This window comes from Equus przewalskii, chromosome 13 (genome assembly GCF_037783145.1).
Source record: "Equus przewalskii isolate Varuska chromosome 13, EquPr2, whole genome shotgun sequence".
NCBI classification, from domain to species: domain Eukaryota; kingdom Metazoa; phylum Chordata; class Mammalia; order Perissodactyla; family Equidae; genus Equus; species Equus przewalskii.
Window position 1 is genome coordinate 29408087 of NC_091843.1, and position 25694 is coordinate 29433780.

At 39.4% G+C, this 25694-nt stretch overlaps 1 protein-coding gene across 2 annotated transcripts in view; it reads left to right on the top strand.

Moving 5' to 3' along the window:
- JAKMIP2 (janus kinase and microtubule interacting protein 2) overlaps positions 1–22345 on the top strand; it is a 146452-nt gene extending 124107 nt beyond the window's left edge. For both annotated transcript variants that reach the window (XM_008523189.2, XM_070569286.1), the window contains 6 exons: positions 2495–2563; positions 4772–4849; positions 6815–7018; positions 12896–12961; positions 16889–16959; positions 21557–22345. In XM_008523189.2, the coding sequence (XP_008521411.1) occupies positions 2495–2563; positions 4772–4849; positions 6815–7018; positions 12896–12961; positions 16889–16939 (468 nt within the window). In that variant the 3' untranslated portion in view covers positions 16940–16959; positions 21557–22345. The remainder of the gene's footprint in view (positions 1–2494; positions 2564–4771; positions 4850–6814; positions 7019–12895; positions 12962–16888; positions 16960–21556) is intronic.
- The last annotated feature ends 3349 nt before the right edge of the window (positions 22346–25694 follow it).

Genomic DNA, 25694 nt, shown 5'->3' on the forward strand with positions numbered 1-25694 from the left:
TCGAGTGTCCTATTAAAAGCAGGAAGTACCCGGGGCTGGCCCTGTGGCATAGTGGTTAAGTTCGGCATGCTCTGCTTTGGCGGTGCAGGTTCGTGGGTTTAGATCATGGGTGCAGACCTGCACCACTTGTCAGCCATGCTGTGGCAGCAACCTACGTATAAACTCGAGGGAGATTGGCACACATTAGCTCAGTGCTAATCTTCCTCAGGAAAAAAAGAAAAAAAAGCAGGAAGTACCCAATGCAGAGCATGTAGGAACTGGTCTGTTACAGCTATGGTGAACTAGCCCATACTTCCACTTACCTCCTTTGCAAGACAGGTTAGGGGGTTCGGTTGAACAATCACAGGCTGATGACTGTGTTTAGCACTGTGGTAGAAAGGGAGGAACAAGATGAATGAGACAGAAGCCTGTCCTTGTGGTGCTCATGATCTGTGCAATTGCCATTTGTGCAGATCTTTGCCATTCACAGGTTAAGGTCACCTCCTTCCTTTGGGATTCTACCTCCAAGTAATTGTCCCTCCAAGTAATTCTAAATGTCAACCTTGAATTTTCTGAAACCACAAACTACTGTATGGGAGTGTGATTTGTAGCCTAGACAAATTTCCAACAAGCAAATCCTATTGTGACTTTGTGTTAAAAATAATAATAGCAGTGGCCTTAAGTGAGAATATATTATGGGCCAGGTACTGCACTAAATGCTGTATGTGCATTATATCATTGTTCCTCACAGCCATCCCATTTTCTTTTCTTTTCTTTCTTTCTTTCTTTCTTTTTTTTTTTTTTTTCTGCTGAGGAAGATTCACCCTGAGATAACATCTGTGCCAATCTTCCTCTATTTTGTATGTAGTTTGCTGCCACAGCATGGCAGCCAACAGGTGGTACAGGTCCATGCCCAGGAACCAACCCCGGGCTGCCCAAGCAGAGCGTACTGATTTCAATCACTAGGCCATGGGGCTGGCCCCACAACCATCCTATTTTCATCCACTTTTTTCATTCTATACATAAGGAAACTGAGGAATGGGCTATTCAATAACTTGTCCTGCATCACAAGTAGTAACAAGCAGGAGCTAACACACAAATCTATATCCAAAGCCCGTGACAGAACTCCTTCAAAATTCACAGTACTCTTTAAACATGATTTACAAAAGGATGTGTTTCTCAGTGACAAATGGGCAGCAAACAAGAGGAAGAATTTTAATGAAGCTTCACAATATGCAAAGGCAATATGATGCTATTTACAAGAAACCCATGACTTTTGACTGAAATTTGTTTCAGGGGGAAGCCATGTGTATGTACAAGAACTGAGAAATTAGAACCTCGTGAGTCTCCCCATACCTTTTTTCTTCCCCTATGTTCCCTACAGCTGAGGGGCTGTTGGACATGGCATCCCCTTGTGAATGTCAAGGCTCCAGTATATAGAAAGATGCTTAGTGCAGCACATAATTCATCACAGATAAACTAAAAAGAAATAGCTGGTAATGGGGCACATTTCTAATAATACAGAAGCACAAAAATAAATGTTAACCAAAAAGTAGAATTTATTGGGTACCTAGTACATGCAATATACTGTGATTAGTGCCTTACATGAAATACATCCTGTACTCTTCACGTTTATCCCTTTTTACAGATAAGAAAATTGAGGCTTAGAGAAATCGGGTAACCTTTCAAGGCCACACAGCCATGAAAAGCTAGAATTGGGATTAGACCCCAGGTAGTTTGCCTCTAGAACCCACACACTTAATTACTATGCCCCGTTGCCTCCCTGAGGGATAAGCTGATGTTTGACTTGGTAGATAATCATTAAATAATTTGCTCTATTAAACCATACATGTAGTAGGCTCACACCATAATATTCAAAGTCTAAATTCATTCAGGGTGTTGATCAATGCTAACATCAGTGCCATATAACAGAATGATATATTCAGTGTGTTAGGAAAGATAAGTTCTTTTCAGGTGACTTAAAATGTCTCCACTCAACAAAAATGGGTCTTCAACCCTTGGCTGTTATCAGCTTTATATGCTGAAAAATTGCCATTTCTCCAGTCTCACCTGGCCTTCTTGTTTCATCATGCTCCTTCCAACCACAGAGAATTAGACATCCCTTCTGCTTGGAACTTGCCCCTTGTTTTTGCCTACTCATCTCTGACTCATTCTTCAGGCTCCAGTGCAATTATCACTTCTAAGAAAACTTCCCATGGTTCCCTCCAATAAGGACAAAAAAAATGTTGGTCACATTCACCATCTCAGCTCTACTACCTAGCACATTGCTTGACACATGGTAGATATCAATGAAGGCATTTGTTAAATGAATGAATGAATGATTGGAAAACCAGTCTTATTTCTGAACTAAGAGATAACAGGCACCCAGTTTTCACTTTAATTCTCAGGCTGCTTCCTGAGCTATAAAGGGAAGAGACTGAGCACCTCAGGGACAGCACCATACACACCATGTCAAGCAATCATGTCAGACACTTCTGTCTTGTTTACCCCTTAGTGGATCCAGCAAATAGAGGGAGCAGAGGCTGCCCTGCATCAGAAAATGATGGAATTGGAAAGTGATATGGTGAGTACAAAGATGAGGTATCATAAAAATGAAGAAAAAATGACAAGGCAAATGAAAAAATGACTGTTTTCTACCAGTTTTATCTGGCTCTGATGAAGTTTGTAGCCTTCCCATTATTTTGTATACAGACTGCGGAACAAAATTCCCAGAAGTATTATTCAACAATTTCAAGTCGTAGTCTCCAAAAATATCAAGTTGTCTTTTTGTAATATTTCCAAAACTCATGCTGAAGAAAATTCAGTTAGGTGTTTTTTTTTCTTAGGTTAAATAATTTTTCTACCATATATAATTAGAGTAGAAATTACAGAAATGATGGATTTAATGCTGATTTTTAAAATCCCCAAGGTACCTTACACCTGTTAGGATGGCTACTATCAAAAAAAAGTTAGAAAATAGCAAGTGTTAGTGAGGATGTGGAGAAATTGGAATCCTTGTACACTGTTTATGGAAAGGTGCAATGGTATGTAGCCACTATGGAAAACAGTATGACAGTTGTTCAAAAAATTACACAGAGAATTACCATATGATCCAGCAAGATCACGTCTGTGTATATACCCAAAATAATTGAAAGCGGGGTCTCAAAGAGATATTGTATACCCATGTTTGAAGCAGCATTATTCACAATAGCTTAAACCTGGAAGCAACCCAAGTGTCTATCAACGGATGAGTGGTGTATATGTACAGTGGAATATTATTCAGCCTTTAAGAAGGAAGGAAATTCTGACACATGTTACAACATGGGTGGACCTTGAGGGCGTATTACGCTAAGTGAAATAAGCCAGACACAAAAAGACACATACTGTATGGTTCCACTTATATATTGTATCTAGAGCAGTCAAGGTCATAGAAGCAGAAGGGAAAATGATAGTCGTCAGGGACTCAGAGGAGGAGGAAATGGGGAGTTGTTTAATTGATACAGAGTTTCAGTTTTGCAAAATGAAGAGTTCTGAAGATTGGTTCCATAACAATGGCAATGTACTTAACACTACTGAACTATACACTTAAAAATGCTTAAGATGGTAAATTTTATGTTGTGTGTATTTTACCACAATTAAAATTTTTTCAAATCTCCAAGCCTAAGAATTAGTCATTATTAACTTACAGCAATACATAGAATTTTATAGCTGTGCTGTCGTTAATATTATTATTACTAAAAAATAGGTAGTGATTCCTATCACGTTGGGGAATCCTATAGAACTCCTTGCAATCCTAAGAACAACAACTTAGACTGATATGGCAAGTGACAGCTTACACATCATTTGCTTATATTTTACACAGGGTTGGCATTTTACCAAGAGGTTAGTCTCTAAAGTCAAAGCATGTAATAAGAACTGTTTATATTCAAACACCCTTGAAAACTCTTTAAATGCACAAATGTTAACTATGCAGTCAGCCTGTACCAGACACTGTTCTAGGCACTGGAGCGCAGAGGTAATTGGGAAAATCACCAGCAAAATTACAGCATGCAGACATATAGTCTCTCAGAAGTCAATGCAATCAAGTCTCCTCCAGCATTGTTCCTTCAGTTAAGCACACAAAGAAATAGTTGTCTGTGCCTGGGGCTATGTGGTACACTAAGGTATATTTTTAAATGCTATTGGCAAGATGCTCACAATATGAAAGGCACACAGAAACTGCGGACAAGCAGGGGAATGTCAGATTTCAGTCTCCCAGCTCACACTGGGATGTGGCACAAGCAGACACTCATTAAGTGGCATTGTGGGTAGAATCACCCCCACTCTCTAAATTGTCATCTATCTTTGTGCTAACTTGGTCGAAGTTATCTGTGTACAATTAGTAAAGTTTGCTATTATTGAATAAGTGGTTTTTTTATTACAACTCTGCTATATTACATTTCATAACATTCTTACAAAAATATACCATCACAATATATTTGCACAGATACGCTTATGAGTTAACGCCTTTTCGAAGCTATCTTAATCACATAGTCTTGGATTGGCATAGAAATCCTTTAAAGCATTCCATGTGGCCTGTTCATTTTATCTTTTATGCTTCTTCCCATTGGTTTTCACATTCTCTGTGTGAGACTATGAAAGGTGAAATATTTCCCTAACAGAGAAAATCTATGACCCTACAAACAATGATTTGACTTGTGGTGGAATTAGAGAAAACATTGATTAATTCAATTTATATATCACTTTCTAGTTAATCAAGCTGACTCTTTATCAATATGGCCCTTTTTTATAGGAACAATTCTGCAAAATCAAAGGCTATCTGGAGGAAGAACTAGACTACAGGAAACAAGCTCTGGACCAAGCATACATGGTAGGTACACCAGGCAGTCAGGACACCTGGCGTGGTTACAATTATGTTCTGTGGAGTAGAGCATCCTACTTAATTTGCAAGCCACATACTTGAATAGACCACAACATGCAGCTCATTTATTCAGCGGTTTCCACTTCCAATTTTAAAACAAATATATCCCTAGCTCTTTGCTGTTATAATATTCTTAGAATACTTAATAAATATTTCATTATACTTCATTTTTAAAAAATTAAATGTCGCTATGTAATATTTTAATGAAAGACAGACTGGATGGCCGTGTAGATTAAAGAGAAATTCTATTCAATCAAATCCAGTGGTTTGGGAGCCTAATCTAGTGGTGGAATAATAAAGTATTTAATGTTTGCTGTGTATATTTTTAATTCATTTATTTCTCACAACAACCCTATGAGGTATAGGTAATATTATTATTCTATATTACATATGAGGAAATGAAGGCTTAGAGAATGAAAGAACTCTGCCCAAATTGGTAAGCAGGTAGTGTATCAATCTGACTCCAGACATTGTGGCCTTAACTGCTGTAATCCAGCCATGATAAGTAAGGCTGTATCAGTCGATGGGCTGTGCTTTCTCTCTCCTACAGAAAATTATGCTGATTGTGGAAGCACATTTGACCCATTTCCCTGTACCAAATTCATAATGCATAATTCCTAATGTTGGACTACAGCTTGCCTTTCTTTTTTCCATACACAAACATGACCGCCTCATTAATTTACAGTAATGACTCAAGAGAAGGAGAGAAAACTTAAAAGAGGAAGATTTCAAGGGTTGCTAGTAGAGGTTTTTATAATGCTTTCCTGGAAGCAGCCTGAGTCACTTTTGGGAAACGAGTGAAGCACTTAGCCCCTGCTTGTCACAAAGATGAAATAGTATTCCCCCTCCAAAATGAGTAGGAGATTCTGAGCATCGCTTGATGGGGAAAGGAGGAAATGAGAGCTGGTCACTAATTAGAGAATAAAGAAGGAGGTGATTTTCCCCACTCTTCCTACCCTTTCATCCTTGCCTCCCCTCCCTCTACATAAGATTAAGCTGTGTGTTTGTGTGTCCCACAGCTGAGTGCTCCTTCAGACAACTATATTTAACTTTAAAAAGATGAGATCTGCTTAGTCCAGGACAAGAGTTAGGAAAACATCCCTCACTGGGACATGTCCATTCACCTCTGTCAAAGTCACAGGGACTAAGATTATAGATTTTGGTAACTGTATCTGAAGCATATTTAAAAAAACAACAACAACAGGGATATAAGCAGCAGTAGACTCTTCATCTAAAAAAAGATAAGACTCAAGGAGGCATTTATAGCTAGAGCAAGTGTAGTACTCAGAGTATTAAAAAACAAACCAACTCCAAAGACTCTAGGCTATTTTAGATCATATTTCCAATGTTTATTTTAAAGGAAAAATATGGAGACCATAGGCCATCTCTAAGTAGGGAGATGTGTCCTGTGAGAGAGAGGTGGCATTTTGTGCCTGAAATATATCTCCAATTTTAAGTATTTTATTCCAACTTAGAACACTTTGCAATGCTTATTTATAAAAGTATGACCACCATGATAGATGTCTTTAAATATTTAAAGAACTGTCAAATGGACGAGAGAACAAACTTATTCTCAGCTACATTTGAGAATAGAAGAATGTACAATTATTATAACAAAGTAAGGACTTTCTAAAAATGAAAGGTATGTGAAATGGACAGGATCCCAAGAAAGAAAACAAATTCCCCATCATCAGGGAAGTTCACATATTGATTGGATGACTCTTATGGAATCTTATAAAAGGGATTATCAAAAGGGTAGTTAAGTTAGATAAGCTTTGAAATTTGTTTTATTGCTGTGATCCTGTAACACTAGAATAATACATCCCTCCTCATATACACATGTGTGTGTACAGAGCACACAGCATACGTAAATGCTAAGTTCCAAAGTTAGACTTTTCTAATTCTGTTTGCCAGAGGATCCAGGAACTAGAAGCTACTTTGTACAATGCTCTGCAGCAAGAAACTGTTATCAAGTTTGGTGAATTATTAAGTGAAAAACAGCAAGAGGAGTTGAGGACGGCAGTAGAAAAGTTACGGCGGCAGATGCTGAGGAAGAGCAGAGAGTATGACTGTCAGATTCTTCAGGAGAGAATGGAGCTCTTACAGCAAGCCCATCAGGTGAGGACTGAGTCACTACATCTGTGTAGGCTTGGGACTAAGCAAATGGGGCTTAGTACTAAGTACATGGTATTGAGTATGGGTATGGAGAAGCCCAGGAGATATAAGTTATTTTCAGAGAGTAAAATAAATAGCTATTGTTTTCCACCTTCACTCAGATATAGGATGACAGTTTTGTAATTATTCAGTCTTAAAAAACTTGGCATTTCAGAAGCATTGCATATTGCTACATTTTTCCAATACTTTGTCATGAAATACCCTTTGAATCTCATGGGGCCTGGTTACCTCCCTTATGCAAGGAAGCAAGACTCTCTTCAGGGCAGAAATAATGCTTCCCTTCTGTTACTCATCGCAGTTCGTAACCTAGCCTGATCAAATAATCTGAATGGGCTGAAAGAGAACAAGGGCCTTTCCCTTTATTCCCAGAACCAACAGTGACAACAACAGAGCCTGGAAGCTGCTGCTTACTTCCTGGAATTTGCTGTATGTCGGGAACTAAGCTCAGGGCTCTACTTATATCATTTAATTTACTCTTTACAATAGCCTACTAGGGTAAGTATTCTTATTATCCCAATTTAGGAAATTATGATACTGAAGATGAGTGCTTCAGTGATTTGCCCAAGATGACACAGATAGTAAGCAACAGAGCCAGGATTACAACCCAGGTCAGCCTGACTCTGAGGCCAATGCACTACACTGCACTACACTGTCGTATGCAGCTTGAGTCGTATGATTTATATGCTTCATCTAGACCAGCAAGGCACAAAAGAGACACCCAGTATTGATTTATAGCCAAAATTCTTAATTCCAACTCTTAGTTCATGTCGTAGCGTGAAGGGTGAGGACTAGAGCCCTGGTCAAAAGGTAGATTCCATAAGAATTGCAAATTGAAAGTGCCAGCCTGTAGTATTTGGTACTCAGAAGCTGTAACGAGCAGCTGGTACAACATCCAGATGTGCCATTCAAGAAGTAATGTGGTCATCAGAGGTCAAGGTGAGTGGAAAAGGAACAGGGGTTATTTTATGACATCTAGAAGAACAATTTGTGGGGAACATGACACTGAGCACACTTCAGATGTAGCAAGGAGCTTTATGGATCTTTCTAGGCTAACAACAGATTACCCAAGTTAACAGGGAACTCTGGGGCCATTTGTCCCAGAGATGATGAACACATACATGTTTGTTTCAATGCCCCTTCAGATTCCATCATAAATGTTTTGGTTTTGACCCTGGAAAGAATTTTTTAAGCCTTTAATAATAAACTCTATGCTGTGTATGACTCCACTCATATGAGGAATTTAAAAATGTGGACTAAGAGAACAGTTCAGTGGATACCAGGGGAAAGATGGGGTGGGGGGTGGGCACAAAGGGTGAAGTGGTGCACGTACAACACGAATGACAAACATTAATGTACAACTGAAATTTCACAAGATTGTAACCTATCATTAACTCAATAAAAAAACAAAAAAGGGAAGAAAAAATAAAACAGACAACATTCTGGCAAGCCAAAAAATAAAAATAAAAAATAAACTCTATGGCATCATTGCATTACTGAAGGCGTCCTTTTCTTCTATCAGGGAAAGAAAGTGTTCTCTGCTTAAATTTCTTATGCTGCAGCAGCATTTAATTAATTTCAACAAATCAGGAGTTGTGTTAGGGAACCACAGAAGTGTGATGCACAAATAGTTATCTAAATTTATTTATAATTAAAACCTTGTCATCTCTTTTGAGTCTCTCTTTAATCAGCTAATCACTCCTGAAAGAGATGGTATTGCTTGTTGTGTTTTAAGTTATCCAGACTGAGCTGATAGGTGCATCACATTTCTAAGCCTCAGAGCATTCCATGGACATTTCTATCTCCCAAACAAATGTTTATGAGAATATGACTTTTCTAGTTATTTCCTACTCTTCTTCTTCCCTTATAACCAGTAGCTGTGAGAGAATTATTCCAGAAAGCATTGGCCAAGATTTGTCATGTATAAGCATGTAATCCAGTCTAAATTCTAGAGGATTTCATTAACAATTTATTAGACATTTATGTATGAATGTTTCAGAGTGGACTCATATGAAACGTACCTAACTATGCATTCTGCTCCTTCCTTCTCCCTTCCCTCGCCATCTGCCTGTCTTGATCAGTAGAATCTCCATATCCCAAAGCACTCAGACGGGAAACCCTGGAGTCTTCTTGGCCCTTTGTCACCAATAGTTAATGTAGCACTAAATCCAATTGGCATTTCCCCTGAAATGTTTTTGAAGCTGGTCCAGTTTGTCCACACTTGTTACCCCAGCCATCTGCAGGCCCTTTCATTACTGCAACAGCTTCCAGGTGCTGCCAGATATCCTCTGAGGTACCCCGACTCCATCATCTATGCATTTATTCAGTCAGATGTTTAAACATGCTTCCTAGGCATTAGATACCATGCTAGACAGAGAGAATTCACCAGGGACCCCTGCCTTTACAAAAGTGCAAAGAATGGACCCTGCCTTTACAAAGCTTGGGATCTGTAGATGGAGAACAAAGGAGATCAACACAAAGAAAAATAATTATGATATCTCTTGATAAGTTACATAAAAGAATCATATGCAGTACACCGTGGGGACAACTTCCAGCTCTCTTGTCTTCAGTTCGTCTGCATATCACTGCAGATTCTTGTCACCTTTCCTGATGGTACCTTCTTCCTCAAAAGCCTGCATGATCCCCATTTCCAGTTGAGTCTAGTCCTATGCAGGTCTCTCCAGGTTCTTCATTATCTGGCAACTCCTCCCCCAGAAATCCTGATTTGAGACAATCTCCAGAATATACCTTCCTCTCTACTCATGCAAGAGTCTTCCTGATACCACTTGGGCCATGACATCCCACCTCTAAGCCTTTGTCTGCATGATTACTCACCCTCAAATGCCCTTCCATGTCTGCTGCATTTATCCAAATGTTCTCATTTTTCCAGTCTCAGTTTAAGATCCACCTCCTTTAGGATGCTCTCCCTGATGAAAATAATGGACCGCATACTACTGAAAGATCTGCATTCCATACCATATTATAAACTCATTCAAAACCATTTATTGAAGCCCTTCTTGTGCCAGGTGTTGGGAATGTGGTGGTGGATAAAGATATAAAGGTCACTGCTCTCATCTATCCTACAGATGAAGAGGGACAAAGCAACAACACAAATGAACAATGACCGAGGCAATTTCAGAGACTGACAATAAGTGCCAGGAAGAAAGTTATACAACGTGTGTGTGTGAGTTTGGAAGTAGGATTGGCCACTTTAGACTGTCTGGTCAGAGCACACCTCTTTAAAGATGTCTAAAACTCAAAGAACCAGCCACACAAAGATCTCGGCAAAGTGTCACGGAAGATCAAGACAGCGGAGGCTAAGTCTCTATTGTGGGAAAGTTTGGAATATTCAAGGAACAGAGAGAAGGCCAGTATGGCAGGAGCACACACAGCCAAGGTGTGGTTGACAGGAGGTGAAGGTGGAGAGGTGAGACAGGGCTAGATCAATCACGTAGGGCCTTGAAGGGTTTGAGTTCTATTCTGAGTGCAACTCGGCCAACTCTGCCTCCTTACTCTTCCTCATCCCTAAAACCCAGAGACTGCCTTGATCATTTCACATTTTAAGGATTCACACTGGCTGCCCTAGATGGATGTAGAATGGACAAGATTAGAAACAGCAGGAGCCAGCAGTAAACTATTACAGCAGTCCTGATGGGGGACAACAGTGACCTGATATACTTGGTAGTGATAGAGATAAAAAGCAAGTAAAAAAGGGATCTATTTTGGGCCCAACAGGGTTTCCTATTGAATTGGATGGCTAGCGGATGGGAAGGAAAAAGAAACAAAGCATGCAGCACACAATGTAGTGTAACTAAGTCATTTAATAAATACGTATAGGCAGCTCCTTTGTGCTAAACACTGTACTAGGTATTAGAGATTGGTGATGAAGTTATACATGGTTTTGCAATGTTTACCTTTTCTACTTAATTCGTTTTTCCCTGTTCATGTTTTAAATTTTGTCTCCCCATCTGGATCTGATAGTTCTTTGAGGTCAGGAATGAATTGATGTCTTATCTGTATTCTCCATGACATCCAGCACAGTCCTGAACTTGTAAGAAGATGCCCAACAAGCACAGATTTGATGACTGAATAGATACTGCAGTAATCTCATATGTCCATGATTCTATAGATACAATACTAGCCTCCACATCCAGTAGACATACCAAGGAATTACTTGCACACTCAAGGTAGAAATATCTAGCAAATTTATTCTTTTACCGTGTAGCTTTGGAGCATGAACAGCACTATGGAAATAAACACAAGCACACGCCTCACACACATACACACACCATCAGCATTCCAGTCCCATTTCCTTCTCCAGCATTCATTGTCATATAATTTCAAGGTCAGCCTTGTTGGTCTCTCTGACCAAAACACACCATCCTCTCCTGCACCAAGCTCAACCTCTTTCCAGTAAAGCAGGATTTCTCAGTCTTTGCACTACTGACATTTTGGGCCGGACGATTGTGGTGGGCTGTCCGGTTTATCATAGGCTACTTAGCAGCATCCGTGACCTTTGTCCATTAGATGCTAGTTGAACTCGCCCCCAATTGTGACAGTGATCACGTGTAATTCAAAAATGTCCAGACAATTAGATAGTGGTGATGGTTGCACAACTTTGTGAATATACTAAAACCACATTGTACACTTTAAAATAAATTAACTAACTTAAAAATGTCCAGACATTGCCAAATGTCCCCTGGGGGGCACAAGCATCCCCAGATGAGAACTACTGTTTTACAGGGAGGGAGAGATGATTTCCAAGTTCAGATATTCTTTGTTCTAGCTTCCCTTTTTTCTCTCCACATTGCATTATAAAAACCTCTCTTTCCATGTTTTCACCCCATTTAGCTTCCAGTGTTTTCTTCTCAGACTCCAGTACTCTATGTTCTAATTATTCCCAAAAGAGGCATTAAATAACAAGCTTACACTGTGTGAGCATGTGCTGTGAACATAAAAGGCCTTTAGATTACCAGAGAGAAGTTTGAAGACTGCTTTTCACTTCCAAATAATTGTTTATGTAATGTTGATTTCAAATCTGCACTATTTAAATTACTGGAATTTTGTTATATTGTTGACAGGTAAGTTCAAAGACAGTTCTGGAAGGTTTTGGTCTTTCAGACGTATTTGTGCTATTTTTGTTATGTTTGGTTTTTTTCCTAATTGATCAGTTTCCTCCTTGGAATTTTTGTCAAAGTGTAATCTCTACTTTGTTTGTTTTATGAGAACTGGCCAATCGTGTTTTGTGAGGAAATTCCACCCTGAAACAGAGTTGAAATGAGATTGAAAAGCAAGGGTAGCAAAAACAATGGGATTGTTTATATTTGTGTTCGTCAGCCTTAGCCATTTTTCACTGTGGTAATAAACAACCAAAAAATCTCAATTCAAGTGGTTTACAACAAAGGTTGTTTCCTGCTCACTAGTTCTGGGACCTTCTGTTGTCTCCACAAGGATGCGGCATTCCCGTATCTCACTCCAGCACACATTCCACTGGGCAAAACAGGTCTCACGGCGAAGCCCAAGGACAGCGGGGAGGGGACTGTCCTTCTCTCACAGGGGAGGGACCTGTAGGGATAGGCCCGGTGGAGAGAGGTGGCAAATATTTTTTAAATGTAATCAATGACAATGATTTTCCACCACAAGTGCCAGTAACTTTTGAAACATGCAACCACCTCTGGGTTTGGAAAAACGTATACGTGATGTTTCCAGCTGTTAGTACTAATGTTAAGGTTTTTATAGAAAGTTTTCTGTTTTACGTCAGGGAACAATCTTTTTGTTCAACTTAACACCCCCTAACGCCTTTTTTTTTTTTTCTTTCTTCAGAGAATCCGTGACTTAGAAGATAAAACAGACATCCAGAAAAGACAAATAAAAGACTTAGAAGAAAAGGTATCAAGTTACATTTGATATCTATTTCATTCTTTGTTTTTTTAATCAGAAAATAGTATGGATTTCTCTCACTGCGTGTTCCTTCTTTTCTCTCAGTTATTGTATATCTTGCACAGGCAGGTGTAGCCACAGTAAATGTGACTTCACCCTCAGCCAGGCCCAGGGTTCCAGCAAAGGTTGTGCCTTCAATAACCCATAGCCTTCACATTGCTGCCTTTGTGTGGGTTGCTATTATCTTCTATACGTGTTGTTTTTGTTTTGGTTTTCTTGGTGTTTTTTTTAAAGATTGGCACCTGAGCTAACAACTGTTACCAATCCTCTTTTTTTTTTTCTGCTTTTTCTCCCCAAATCTTCCCAGTATATAGTTGTATATTTTTTCAGTTGTGGATCCTTCTAGTTGTGGCATGTGGGACTCAGCCTCAACATGGCGTGATGAGCGGTGCCATGTCCACGCCCAGGATCCGAACCAGTGAAAACCTGGGCCGCTGAAGCAGAGCGAGAGAACTTAACCACTCAGCCACGGGGCCAGCCCCTTTTTTTTGTTTTTTAACGTCATTTTCCCCCTTCCTCATCTTCATTTCCTTTCCAAAAGTTTCTTTTGAGTTTTGTTCCTCTCCTTTGCTCTTTCTTTTCAAATTCTTTGTAGCACCTTAAAAGAATCTTTCCCATTATTGTTCGTAAAAGGTTCTTTTTTCTTTGTGCTGCAATTTCACCTCAATAATAAGTTCAGAAATTTAGATTGACACATAATTATGCCCTCATGTCACTTCCCCAGTGGTCTAAAACAGTAACTGCTTCTTCTAAGTCGGCCAACACTTTTTGGGGGTAAAGCATAGTAGTTCCCAAAAAGGGCATTTTGAAATGTGTGTGTGGTGGGAGAAGGGACAGGGCTCAGGCAGGGATGCAGAACAAGATGCAGTGAGTTAAACAGTCTTGCACAAAATAGGATTATCCTGCCCAAAATACCAGGAGTGCCCTGCTGAGGAACACAACAAGGATGGCAAGAGGTTTTCTCTGGAGTTCCAGTCTGATTGACTGAATTCTTGTGTTGCAAAAGAATCTAGTTGTTTTGCAGTATCTTCCATGGGCACCCAAGGAGAAAATAGCAAACCATCTGCCATTTCTGAGTCAATGATTAGCATTTGGTTCCTCCCAAATTGCTTCTGTAGTTGTCCACATATGTGATATCAGAGGGAGTTGGGAGGGTCCGGTAGCCAGACCATCAGCCCCCTGGATTCTGATGTAGGCTGGGTCTTCAGGTACTTGTTTGACCTTGGGTAAGTGACTTCGCCCTCTGTGTCTTAGTCATATCTATAAAATAAGGATTATAACACTAGCCCTCACCTCCTCTCCTGGGTTCCATGAAGAAGAAATGAGATCACTTATGTGAAAATTAGGAAAGACTAAGAAAGTAAGTCAAATTTAAAAAGTATGATTTTTTAAATTTCTAGCATAAAGTACACATCTTATGAAAATTTGAAATTTGAAGTTTTCCTCATTCCAGAAGTGTGCTAGTTAGTTCCACGGAATTGAATGAGGCAAAGATGAAATGCAGTGAACCAATGACTGAGTTTAATTTCCCAGCATTTGGCAGGAAGACCTACAGGAGGATTATTCCACAGTCTCTCTGGTTGTCAAAGGACATACCTAACGTCTTCCATTTTCCGCATTTTTGAATGTCAAGTTCTTGGCTCTAGTCATTCTCTCTGCTAATTCTTAAACAGTCCTGGGACTGCTGAAGGAGGAAGTCACGGTTAAGACAGTTCTGCCCCAGAAACTTTAGTTCAGTTTAGTTCCCATTCAGCTGAGGAAAAACAAACAAACCAGAAAAGGAATTTTTTTATATCTGTCAGTGTCACCACCCTAGCCATTCCCTTAATAAACCCCATGGACATGTTCGGAGGAGAGGGATTGAGATTATGTTTACTGTCAGAATTCAATGTGAACTTTTCATTTCACGAGTCTGAACTTCCTAAATATTTATGATAATGAGGTAATGTACTTAACAGGAACTAAGTATCCTTTAGCTATCAAAGCAGCATATTCCACATGTAGTAGTAGATTAAGCCACTTCAAAAACAATCCAGTTGGTTTCTGTTGAGAGATTTGAATGAGACATGAGGTTTATAATGCACCTTCTATTTGTTTGACCTCAATTCTACTCATCCACAAGCCTAATAAAAAGGATAACGTTCACTATGTCTGAGATATTCTTCATTCTTTCCTTTGGGGTACCTGAACACTCCCTCAGGGTACCTACAATATTCCTTCTTTGTTCCTGATTCCCATGCACACGGTATAAATCAGGTGATCACCACCAACATGGCATAATTACTTCAGATGTGCAGCACTTGACTGTGTCCAAAGCACTCCCACGTCACCTCATTTGATTCTCATAACTAAGCTGTGAGACAGACACAGCAGGTATCATGATCCCCTCTTCTACAGATAGTAAAACAATGGCTCACAGGGATTAAACAACTTTCCAAGATCGTATCAGCAGTTTATGGAAATCAAGACCAGAGGTCAGGGCGTCTGACTCGAAGTGCCACAGTCTGCCACCACACTGCGTAGACTAAGAATCTCACTGCAGACTAAGTGATGGGCTTCTCCTTATGCCCAGAGAAGTAGTGTCGATGTCTGACCTTCTCACAGGAATAGTAGAATCCTTCCATTTCTCTCCTCCATCCTCTCCTGCTATACTTACCATCATATCACTCTCCGTCTTTAAGGAATGAACAAAAAGGACAGAGTTTCTGCTTTTCAGATGCATAGAATGTCACCAATACATGGCTCTTAGCGCCATATGTGTAACTTGTTCCTACAATTTTGCCATAGTGAAGCAAGAGCCTGATGAGCAGTGGCATTAAATGAAATATGCAAATAACATGCTAATACGAGATGCTATACATACTCCTTATTCAAAGATGTCACATCCAACAGGATGCTCCAGAAGTGTGATAATGAGGCGAAAGACTTCATGACTCTGTAAGAATAAATCACCAAGGAAATTGACATTTGAAAAAACGGATCTGATCTGTGACCTTTTATAATTCGTATACAGTTGGTTGTATACCAGAGCTACACAAGCATGTTGACCATTCAAGCACCTGCTTCTCCAGTGAGGTTCTTGATGTAGGGAGACAAATCAGACTCCATTTAACTTCTATGAGACGAATAAGGAGAAATCTATCTCAGAAGCATGACAGGCTGCACCAGCATCATGCGTTCATTATCCAAAGCATCCACTGATGGATAAGCATATTTGGTACCGAGAGCATGACCACACATCCTCACTCATCCAGGACAGACCCAGTTTATACCTGTTGCCCTGATGTAATTACTAATAGTGTTCCCTTTCCACCTCAGGAGTGTCCCAATGTGGATAACTGATCATATGCTTACCCTACACTTTCTTTCTGCCGTGCCTTAGTCCTAAAACCTAACACATTAACCAAACAATGATAGCATGGAGTGGTTAAGTATATGCTCTGATCATATTTTGTGTTTTGGAAATACCCTCCCACACATTAAAAATAGAAACAATAATGTGTAATAGAGTAGGACTTAGGAGGTCTCAATTCTAGGCTTCGCCATACCATAAAATTATGTGAAATTAGTCTATCAATTAACTGCTTTGTGCTTTTTTTTCTCACTAATAAAATTAGAAGCTTAGACCAATTATCTGTTAGAGGCCCCTCAGAATTCTAAAATGTGTGAGTTGACGTTAGTTGAAGGCAAGTAATTCATTGCATTGCTTTACCTTTAGATAAATAAAAGGTATGTGTTTTTTTTAAACAAAAGGCACTTGGTGTGTATGTGAGAAGTGGTCAGACTTGAGCAATGTGGGAAAGCTGAGGTTCTGAACTACCTGAATGGCACTACAGAAACTCAGGTTTACACAGTCTTCTTCTTTTTCTTCTGCAGTTTCTGTTCCTGTTCTTGTTCTTTTCTCTTGCCTTTATTCTATGGCCTTGATGTCAAGGTGCCTCTTAAAGGTAAGACTCTATTTAATTCTCAAAATGTGGTTTTAAGAGGTATTTGATGTGAAGGATGCTGCCTATAGTAGTTGCTATGCCTGTGTTTTTTTTAAAAATAAGTGTGCTTGGTTTGGTTAGCTTAGATGCTATAAAATGAGAAACCGATTCAATCCGTTTGGGTGACTATTAAAGAAATAAAGCAAACCTGACGTATGATGGAAATCAAGAATTTTTTCCTAGTTAACTGTATTGCTTTGGGAAATCATGATGTCAGTGGATCTCAGTATTTTTATCATAGGCTCTCATTACACGGAAAAGTTACTGCTATATCTGCAAAGTAAAGAAATATGAGTATATTTTAAGTATGTCTTCCAGCTTGAAAATTCTGATTCTGTAAATCTAACAAACTAAAAATGACTGGTTTTTTTTAAACCCTTTCTCCCAGTCCCTCTTCATCAGAACTCAGGAAAGTGGGCTATTAAGTGAAATTGATTTTTTTTCAAATAAGGTAATTTTCTATTTCAATTTAGGAAAATAAAAATAAAAGAAGCAGGCCTTGCCCCATGGCTGAGTGGTTAAAATTCAGCACGGTCCACTTCAGCAGCCTGGGTTTGTGGATTTGGATCCTGGGCATGGACCTACTCCACTCACCAGCCATGCTGTGGCAGTGACCTACATACAAAGTAGAGGAAGATTTGCACAGATGTTAGCTCAGGGCTAATCTTCCTCAAGCAAAAAAACAAAAAGGATTGTTAGCTCAAGGCACATCTTCCTCAGCAAAAAGAAAAAGAAAAAAGAAAAGAAGAATCCCATTATTACTAAACTATCCAGTCCACATCTCATCAATACATGTATAAATAATCTTAGACAGTGATTCTCAATGCTCTTAAAAATACAGATTCTGAGTCCTTACTTTTGACTTAATGAATCAGATTTCGGAGATGGAGGTGAGATAGGGGGTGGGAAAGGTGGAGAGCAAGGATTGATTTATGTTTGTAACAAGCATACCAGGTGATTCTGATGTCTACCCAGGTACAGAAACCACAAATCTTGATACCATTATTTAAAAATGAGGAAGGGCTAGCTGCTATTCGAAATCCATTTATCATGGTCTGTGTCAACTCTGGTGACCCTGTTAAGGTGTATTATGCAGGGATCTCTCCTGGACCTCATGTTATTTGACATTTTCTATAGCAAGCTGAAAAATGGAGAAGAGACAGTTTCTCTCTCCGTTGTGTCAAGTCTGTTACCTGGATGTATAACAGATGAGCAAAAGTGCTTTGGCATGACCCAATACCAGGGAGGAGTCAAGCAGGTAGCAGGCAAGAGACAGATAGCTAGAAGTAAGGAAGAAAAAGGCTCGGCTTGTTGACAGGTAGTAAAAGCATATTGCAATTAACCACAAAAATATTTTTCCTACTAAATTAATGATTTATATTCTGCTCTTAAACCTAAGACTAACTTAAATTATATACTCTCCCTCAAATGGAGAGACTCGTGCTTTTCTTTTAGCAATTACCTAAGTCATTACTGTCAGTGATGATCTAAAGTGGCCCCGTGCTCCCAAGAAGGCACCCTTACCGCTCGCAGTGGTTGCTGACTAAATAACTCAGTTCAATTATATTGGGGCTTTTACCATAAGTGGGGGAGCCCCAGGCACTTTCAGGAGATAGCATCTGCCCATGCATTCTGTATATTTATTCTAAGTGAATAGCGTACCATTAATTTTTCCACATCCAGCAATTATACAGGGAGACAGAGGAAAGAAGAAAATGAGAGAGGTAGAAAAATAGCTATCACCGGGTTAGATGTTATAGCCAAGTTATGAGGTCCCATTGAAAACCCTCCCCTTCTGAGCTCAGGGAGAATCTTCCTCAAACAAAAAAAAAAAAGCGTAGGATTGGCAGTGGATGTCAGCTCAGGGTGGATCTTCCTCACCAAAAACAAAAGAGAAAAAGATGCTTTAAGTTATGTGTGTTTCTATACAAAATAAATACGTAAACACAAAAAGTCTTTTACTTACAAACTTTCAATTTGTTTTCTCTCAGAGATAAACCTTCAATTCTGTTTCAAAGCACATATGTGTCATTTCTGCCTATCACGACTGAAGGAAAGCCCATCATTTGAGTAAAACCATGCTGGTTTTAAAAAAACAAATGGACTTATAGGCAGTCTCCCAGAACGACTGATGTATGATTTCTACAGCAAAGCCAGGTTTATTCAAACTGGCATTCTGAATAACTGAAGTGGGTCACCATAGATGACCAATTTTCAATGAGCTAATTTTCAATTAGCTATAAACTAAGACTGTGTAGAATATAAATTCATCTTTGACTCAAGAGGCCCTTCTGAATATTACGGAACCTCAGGGATTCTTGTGAATGAGTTGCTTACTAGCACTGAGCAGTAGTTTCCTCTTCTGTAGAACAGCCATCGTAGCTCTCGTTTCTGAGAGTTGACTACACGCCAGCAGACTCTAAGTCAGTGAATGCCGTGATGCCACATCTGACTTGTGACTCTAGTGTTCAAGTACCTACCACACTTCCTGGTTCCTGGCTGATGAGCAGAGTAGGTCCACACCTGGGATCTGAACGTGTGAACCCCAGCCGCTGAAGAGGAGTGTGTGGAACTTTAACCACATGGCCACGGGGCCGACCCCCTTAAAGCATCTTTTATATACGTTCAGATCACTTCTCTTCTTTACAGGGAATATGGGGATATTATAGCTGTAACTAGTTGTCTGGGGCTCTCATCTCAGTGGAATGTAATTATGAACACAATCTATTTTCTCAAAACAAGGCTTTCCCTCAGGTTCTGTCTTACTTCCCTCTCTGATCCTTTAATTAATTCTTAGCTAGGTTGTTTCCCCAATTTTTGTTACCTTTGGTTCTTGAAAGTCTAGCCCAATTTAAAAATTCAATTGCAGACTCTGTTTAATCTCATTTCTTGCCCTCTCCCCAGTGGAGGAGGAGGGTCACCGTCTGGCTGTGAGAGATCTTTTCCCTTTTCCTTCTTCAAGGCTCAGCTCTTCTGAAGAGCGGGGAAGAGGAAGAGGGAAAGGGCAGCGTGCCTCTCACCTCCCCTGGAGTGGCTTGGCCCTCTTCCTGGTGGTTGATGCTGTTTCTCTGGCTAGTACCAACCAGCTCTTGATGTCTTTTCTATGAGAGGTGTTGAAAGACTGGCCATTTGGGGGACATATGTGTGAGTTGTTCAGGAGCCGTGCAGGGCATGCCCACTGCTCTTTGCCCTGACAGGCTGAGGCCCAAGCCCTTCCACTGCCCTTCTGGATCCCATCATTGGTGGTACTAGCTGCAGCGTCTTGCTGGGAGCGAACTGCTGCCCCTGTCTCCACCCTGCCATCCCTCTCCAGTTCTCTGCTCAGAGAGACAGAGGATGAGCAATAGGTGAGCGTTGCTCTGTGTTTGAGCCATAGAAGGCGAGTCTGCTTCCTGCAGCCACCACCAATCTCTATGCCTTTTGGCACCGTCCCCTCCCTCCCAAGGTGTACTCTCATCCCACCCACTGAACTTCCTTCCTCCTAGTTCTCCTCTGTGACTCTTTCACTCTTTCATCCTGGTCTAATCTAGCCTTTGGGAGCAAAGTAGCTCTACAAATACGAATTCCAAATATTTCTGACTTGCACTTATGGTGGGAATTTCTTTGAATCTCTAGTTTGCCTCTGCGTGGTGGACTGGAAGTGTCCTTGGGTCTAAGTGCCTCCTTTTCCACCCCTTTGGATCTTGGTCACCATTTCTGGGGCATCAGTAAAATCCTGCTACAGAATTAGTATCTTTATTTTGTAGGTGGGGAAATTAAGGCTTGGCGAAGTTACATAACTTGTCCTTGGACATACAGTGAGCAAATGGAAATCCCATTTTCTCCATCCATGTCAGTCAGACTCTAAAGGTCATGTCCTTAAGCAGGACATAATAGCATGTCCTCTGTGCCATTTCCGGCTTTCATTGGAAGAGGCCTTTATGTCCTAAACTTCTACCCAAGTGAAAACCCAGACATATGGACTCAAAGAGGAACAGGGCGGGGAATCCTGACTGGCATAGTCCAAGGAAGGACCTTTTCAGGGACATGTCTGGGGGCAACCAGGGAACCTGTGTGACAAATTTTCCAGGGAATCCCCAGGTCAGGACCTTAGGGTGGAGACCATGGGCCATTGGATACAATTGTTGGGGAGGAAGTATGGCATAAAAGTAAGTTACTGAAGGGCATAGACAAACCTGCTTTTAAAATAATATCTTAAACCGATATTTGGGGGCATGGCGATTCAGTTGAGCTTCTTAAGGCATTGCCTTGGAGAGCCCCAGAGGAAAAGGCAATAAGGATAATAGCTAATATTCCAGGCTACTTACAATGAGACAAGAACTGTTAGTTGCTTTATATGCATTGTTGCAACAGCTATTAAAAATAGATATTTCTCTTTTCTCATTTAGAATTAAAGTAATTAGCTTAGAGACTTTCTTTATGTAACGTATACAAGATCATACAGCTCAAAGAGGTGGTTAAGAATAAATTTCTTTTTCTTTAAAAAAATAGTTTGTTTTTTTCTGTTTCAGTTATTGACAGAAATGATGATTAAAGAATTTTCCCCTCTGTTTTACAGAGTAACCGAAAACATGGATAAGACCCCAGAAAGGCAAATGCTTCTAAACCTTCAAAGATGGCAGAAATGTTTACAGCAGTGAGAGGGAGATTAAAGCTAAGAACTACCCTGTAGCCAGGACTACAACTGTGTATTTTAAAGCCATTATTCAAGGTTTCTTACTTGACAGTTCCCACATGACCCTGTTGAAAATCTACAATATATGCTGCATTTAATGAAACATGTATATGTCAAACCAGAAGAAAAGAACTATAAACATATATTGTGTAAAGAAAAAATTCAGCAATGGAAAACAGTTTCAGCAGATCAAGCAAAGATGTGTCTTGGGCATGGAACCAAAGTTACAAAGAAACATTCTACCCCTGCTGTGCAGGGGGGTCATTTTAATGTAACACCACACCCCATGGAAACACTAGTCCTGAAATAAACATCATTTTAAAAAATCAAAACAAAAAAACAAGGGTGGGTGGGGAGTGAAGCACGAGGAATACCTATGAGGAGCTATTTACAATAAAATGTTTCATTTGAAAAGTCTGGTTTCTTACTACAGGGATTTGCTTTTCCGTCTTTATTATTGTTTAAAACTCAGGAACAGAGACATCTGCGATGTGAATGGGAAGGAAAAAATTCTTTCTCCAATTTGTTTTTTCTGCAAAAGGTGGAGCTTATGGAAGGCATTCCACAGATGACAGATGAGAAGTGGATCACAGTGACCCCAACTAAACTGGCAACTAAGGCGAAGGACCCAGGCGAATGTAACATAAGAAATAAAAGCAGATTTGATGCTTCTTTGGCCTTCTGTCACATCTGTGTTCCTCCACAAGCAACAGACTGATCTCATTCATATTGAAAATTAAGAAGAAGATGCTCTAAGTCACAAGCTCCCTGACACAGTTCTGTTTAGAATGCCAACGTCGCTAGGGAACATGGGCCAGAGAGCATCTCTGAATCTTCCAATTTCCAAAATACTGGTTTTCAAGTGGCTGCTTAAAATTGCCTGCATAAATATATGATTTGAGTAAAAACACAATAGAGGCAATAAGTAAACTCTACCACCAGTTAAGTTTGCCACAGAGATGTGAATGTTACAACAAAATGATTTTTTTATAAGTATCCTGATATGCCTAGAGCATTCTGACCTCTTATCATTTAGACTGATAACATTTTTTCCCAGAGAGCTGACAGCAACAAGATAGCTCTACTTTTTTATATAGAAGTAACATTATGTTACTGATAAGGTCATTTTCTACCAGAGACAATGAGAAGACTGGTACTTTTCCTAAGTTATGTAATACTGAGTCTTGGATTCAGCTCTGAGAGCAAATAAATGTTCCTGAAAAGCTAATTTTACACCTCATTTACTGTAGATGACAAAACAGCCTCAATTTTTCAAATTGTCAAGGTTTTATTTACAGGGCTAGAATTCCCATGCATAAAGAATGTGTGTAGGGAGCCAGAAACACTTTCTATGAAATGATACACAAATCCTTCCTTACGTGGGTTCAGTATCGCATTCTTTGGTTTTAGCACTGGCATTTTCAAAGCCAGAACAATAACTGAAGAATGTACAAGAAAAGCTGGAATGCTGGGGTCCCACTTTTTGTTCTTATATTTACTGCTGACCCAGGTATCTTTGGCCCAGTCACTTAACCTCTCTGTGCCTCAGTTTCCTCATCTGCAAAATGAGGTTCAAATGCTTTTACATAAAGGTTTTTTTTTTTTGCAATTCTGGAACAAGAGGTGCTTAAAGTAGCACAATGTGCTTTGTAATTATTCTGACTGCTGTGTTATTTGACTTTCTTGTATTGTTGAGAAAAAGAGTCCCCTGTGTAATAAAATAGTGCTTCCATTTGGTTAAATCTAAGCACTACAGCACTGAAGCTTTCCCATCAAACTACCTGGGACATTACTAGCAATAAAGATTGAGAGATCCAGAGCCAGGATCTCTAACAAGCTAAAGTAAATCGATCATCTCATGCTATTGAGGAAGACAGAAGAATGCGTCATTTCAATGATAAGCATCCCCTAGCTCTCCCTATTACATATGCATGCTGTGCTACAAAACTCCACTTTTCTCTTAGGAGAGCCAACCATGAAATTAAGGCTTTGAGTGAACTGATAGCATCACGTGATTAGTCTGATTATCCATTTCATTTTGGAGGAAGCCCCAGTGATATGACCTACTGGGAATATACAAAATAACTATCCTTCTGCTGGATTCTTTGTTCAACTGCGTAGGTTCCACAATAAACATGAATAGTACATTCATTGTGCAGGCAATGTGAAAGAGGGTGCCACTGCAGTCTGTGACCCCATCCTTTCAAATCTCAGAATATATGGAAGGGGATAAATTATTCTCGCATCTCTTTGACTTTTCTCTTCCGTTGCTCTTCATTGGCCATTCCAGGGTCCATCTGAGCAAATTCCTACTCCAACTACTCCATCAAACCTACTTTCCTTCTCTTCCTCTTTCTCTCCCCATCAAGAAACTTGTAGGTTAAATTTTATATCCAAGCACTGATTATGGTTTAAATGATTAAAAACATTTGTAAAAATAGTGTGGTTTAATCATATACCTTATCTGCTATAAATCTGATTATATCATACACACACAAAGTCATACGAGAGCAATGACAGCTAGGCAAACCATCAGCAGCTTTAGATGTGTTTAGGGCAAATGCAAAAGGAGGATTCTTTCTTTTTGCTTAAGATCGAGGAGATTAGCGAATTTCTCTAGATTCGAGGCTAAAGGGTGATATTTTTACCAAGTCTTACTAATGACCCTCAAAATTAATATATCATTTGATAAGCCTAAATATTTTGATAGATTCCTCTCTTTGTTATCCATTTCCACAATTACAAAAACATTAGCAAAATTGTAGATGTATGTTTCAGTCACTGATGGATCCATGGGAGTGGATCATGTCTAAAGGAAAGCTTCCCTTGCATATGATGTTCAGCAATACTAATAATGAGTGTGTTGTTGATAACGAAGAGATTTACTGTGGCTCCACTTCTTACAGAGAGCACACGTTCCCACTCTGATCTTTCATCTCTGCGCCTTAACTATCCTGATACATTTCTCTAATGACTTAGTCGCAATCAGAATAACATTCTTCAGGGTTCATTTACTTAATGTTTCTTAACAAAGTATTTATCTCTTGGAAAATAAACGTAACTGAAAATATTGAAAAATAGTTTGAAATAAAATGAAAGCCCCAATTCATCACAGTTATTCAGGGCAGGAAAATTTTCACGAGAAAGGAAAAACATGGAATACTATATTTGGCTATACTACTAGAAAGCATCTGTTACTAAATCACTGTCTAACTGTGTTTTAACGCCACCCAAGTTTTAGGAAACGCTAGACCTATGTCATATAAATGAAATTACTGCCAATAGTGAGGTTTTAGGAGTGGAAGAATAAATTTTGCTTTGATTTTTCTTACATTCACAAATAACTGCTCACAGCAGTGGTGTGGTTGTTCAGTAGGATAGAGATGATGTAGAAGGCTCATGGGTCATCACTGGAGTAGAAAGGGGACATTTGTTCTTCACTAGTAATAGAAGAAATAAAGTTTTGCCAAATAAATGCTGTATTTTATTTCAACTTACTTTGATTGTTTTCAGTTTAAAATAAATCTCTGGCAAACTTGTTCCTTTTTGCCTGTTATCAACTTTTTCTGTAAATCCATTGTGTAGTTCACATTTTCAATGTCTTCAATGTAATGCATACGTTCATTGTTTTAAAATGAAACATGTCTTTTTAACTTGCCTAGGTTTTCATGGAAACTGTAAAGATAATGTTTATGAGTTTTATGTTGATGTTTTATTAACTGGATCATGTGTGTTATGTTACATCAAAATAGATGGACAGCGTAGACATTGTATTTTTTAAATACTGCATTTTTTTGATCTGTCAAAAAGTGGCACAGAATATATATATTTATCTACTATATTGAAAAAGTTCAACATAACTTTTGCGGGATCAAGAATCAAAGGAATCTTGGATGACTGTTTATGTCATGAGTTAACGCTTCCAGGATGGGCCCGAGGTCTTCCTTAAGTGGACCTCTACTTTCTAAAGGGAAAAAAGTAGGTCACAAGGTCCTGAGGGATGAAAGCTTCATTCTGTTCA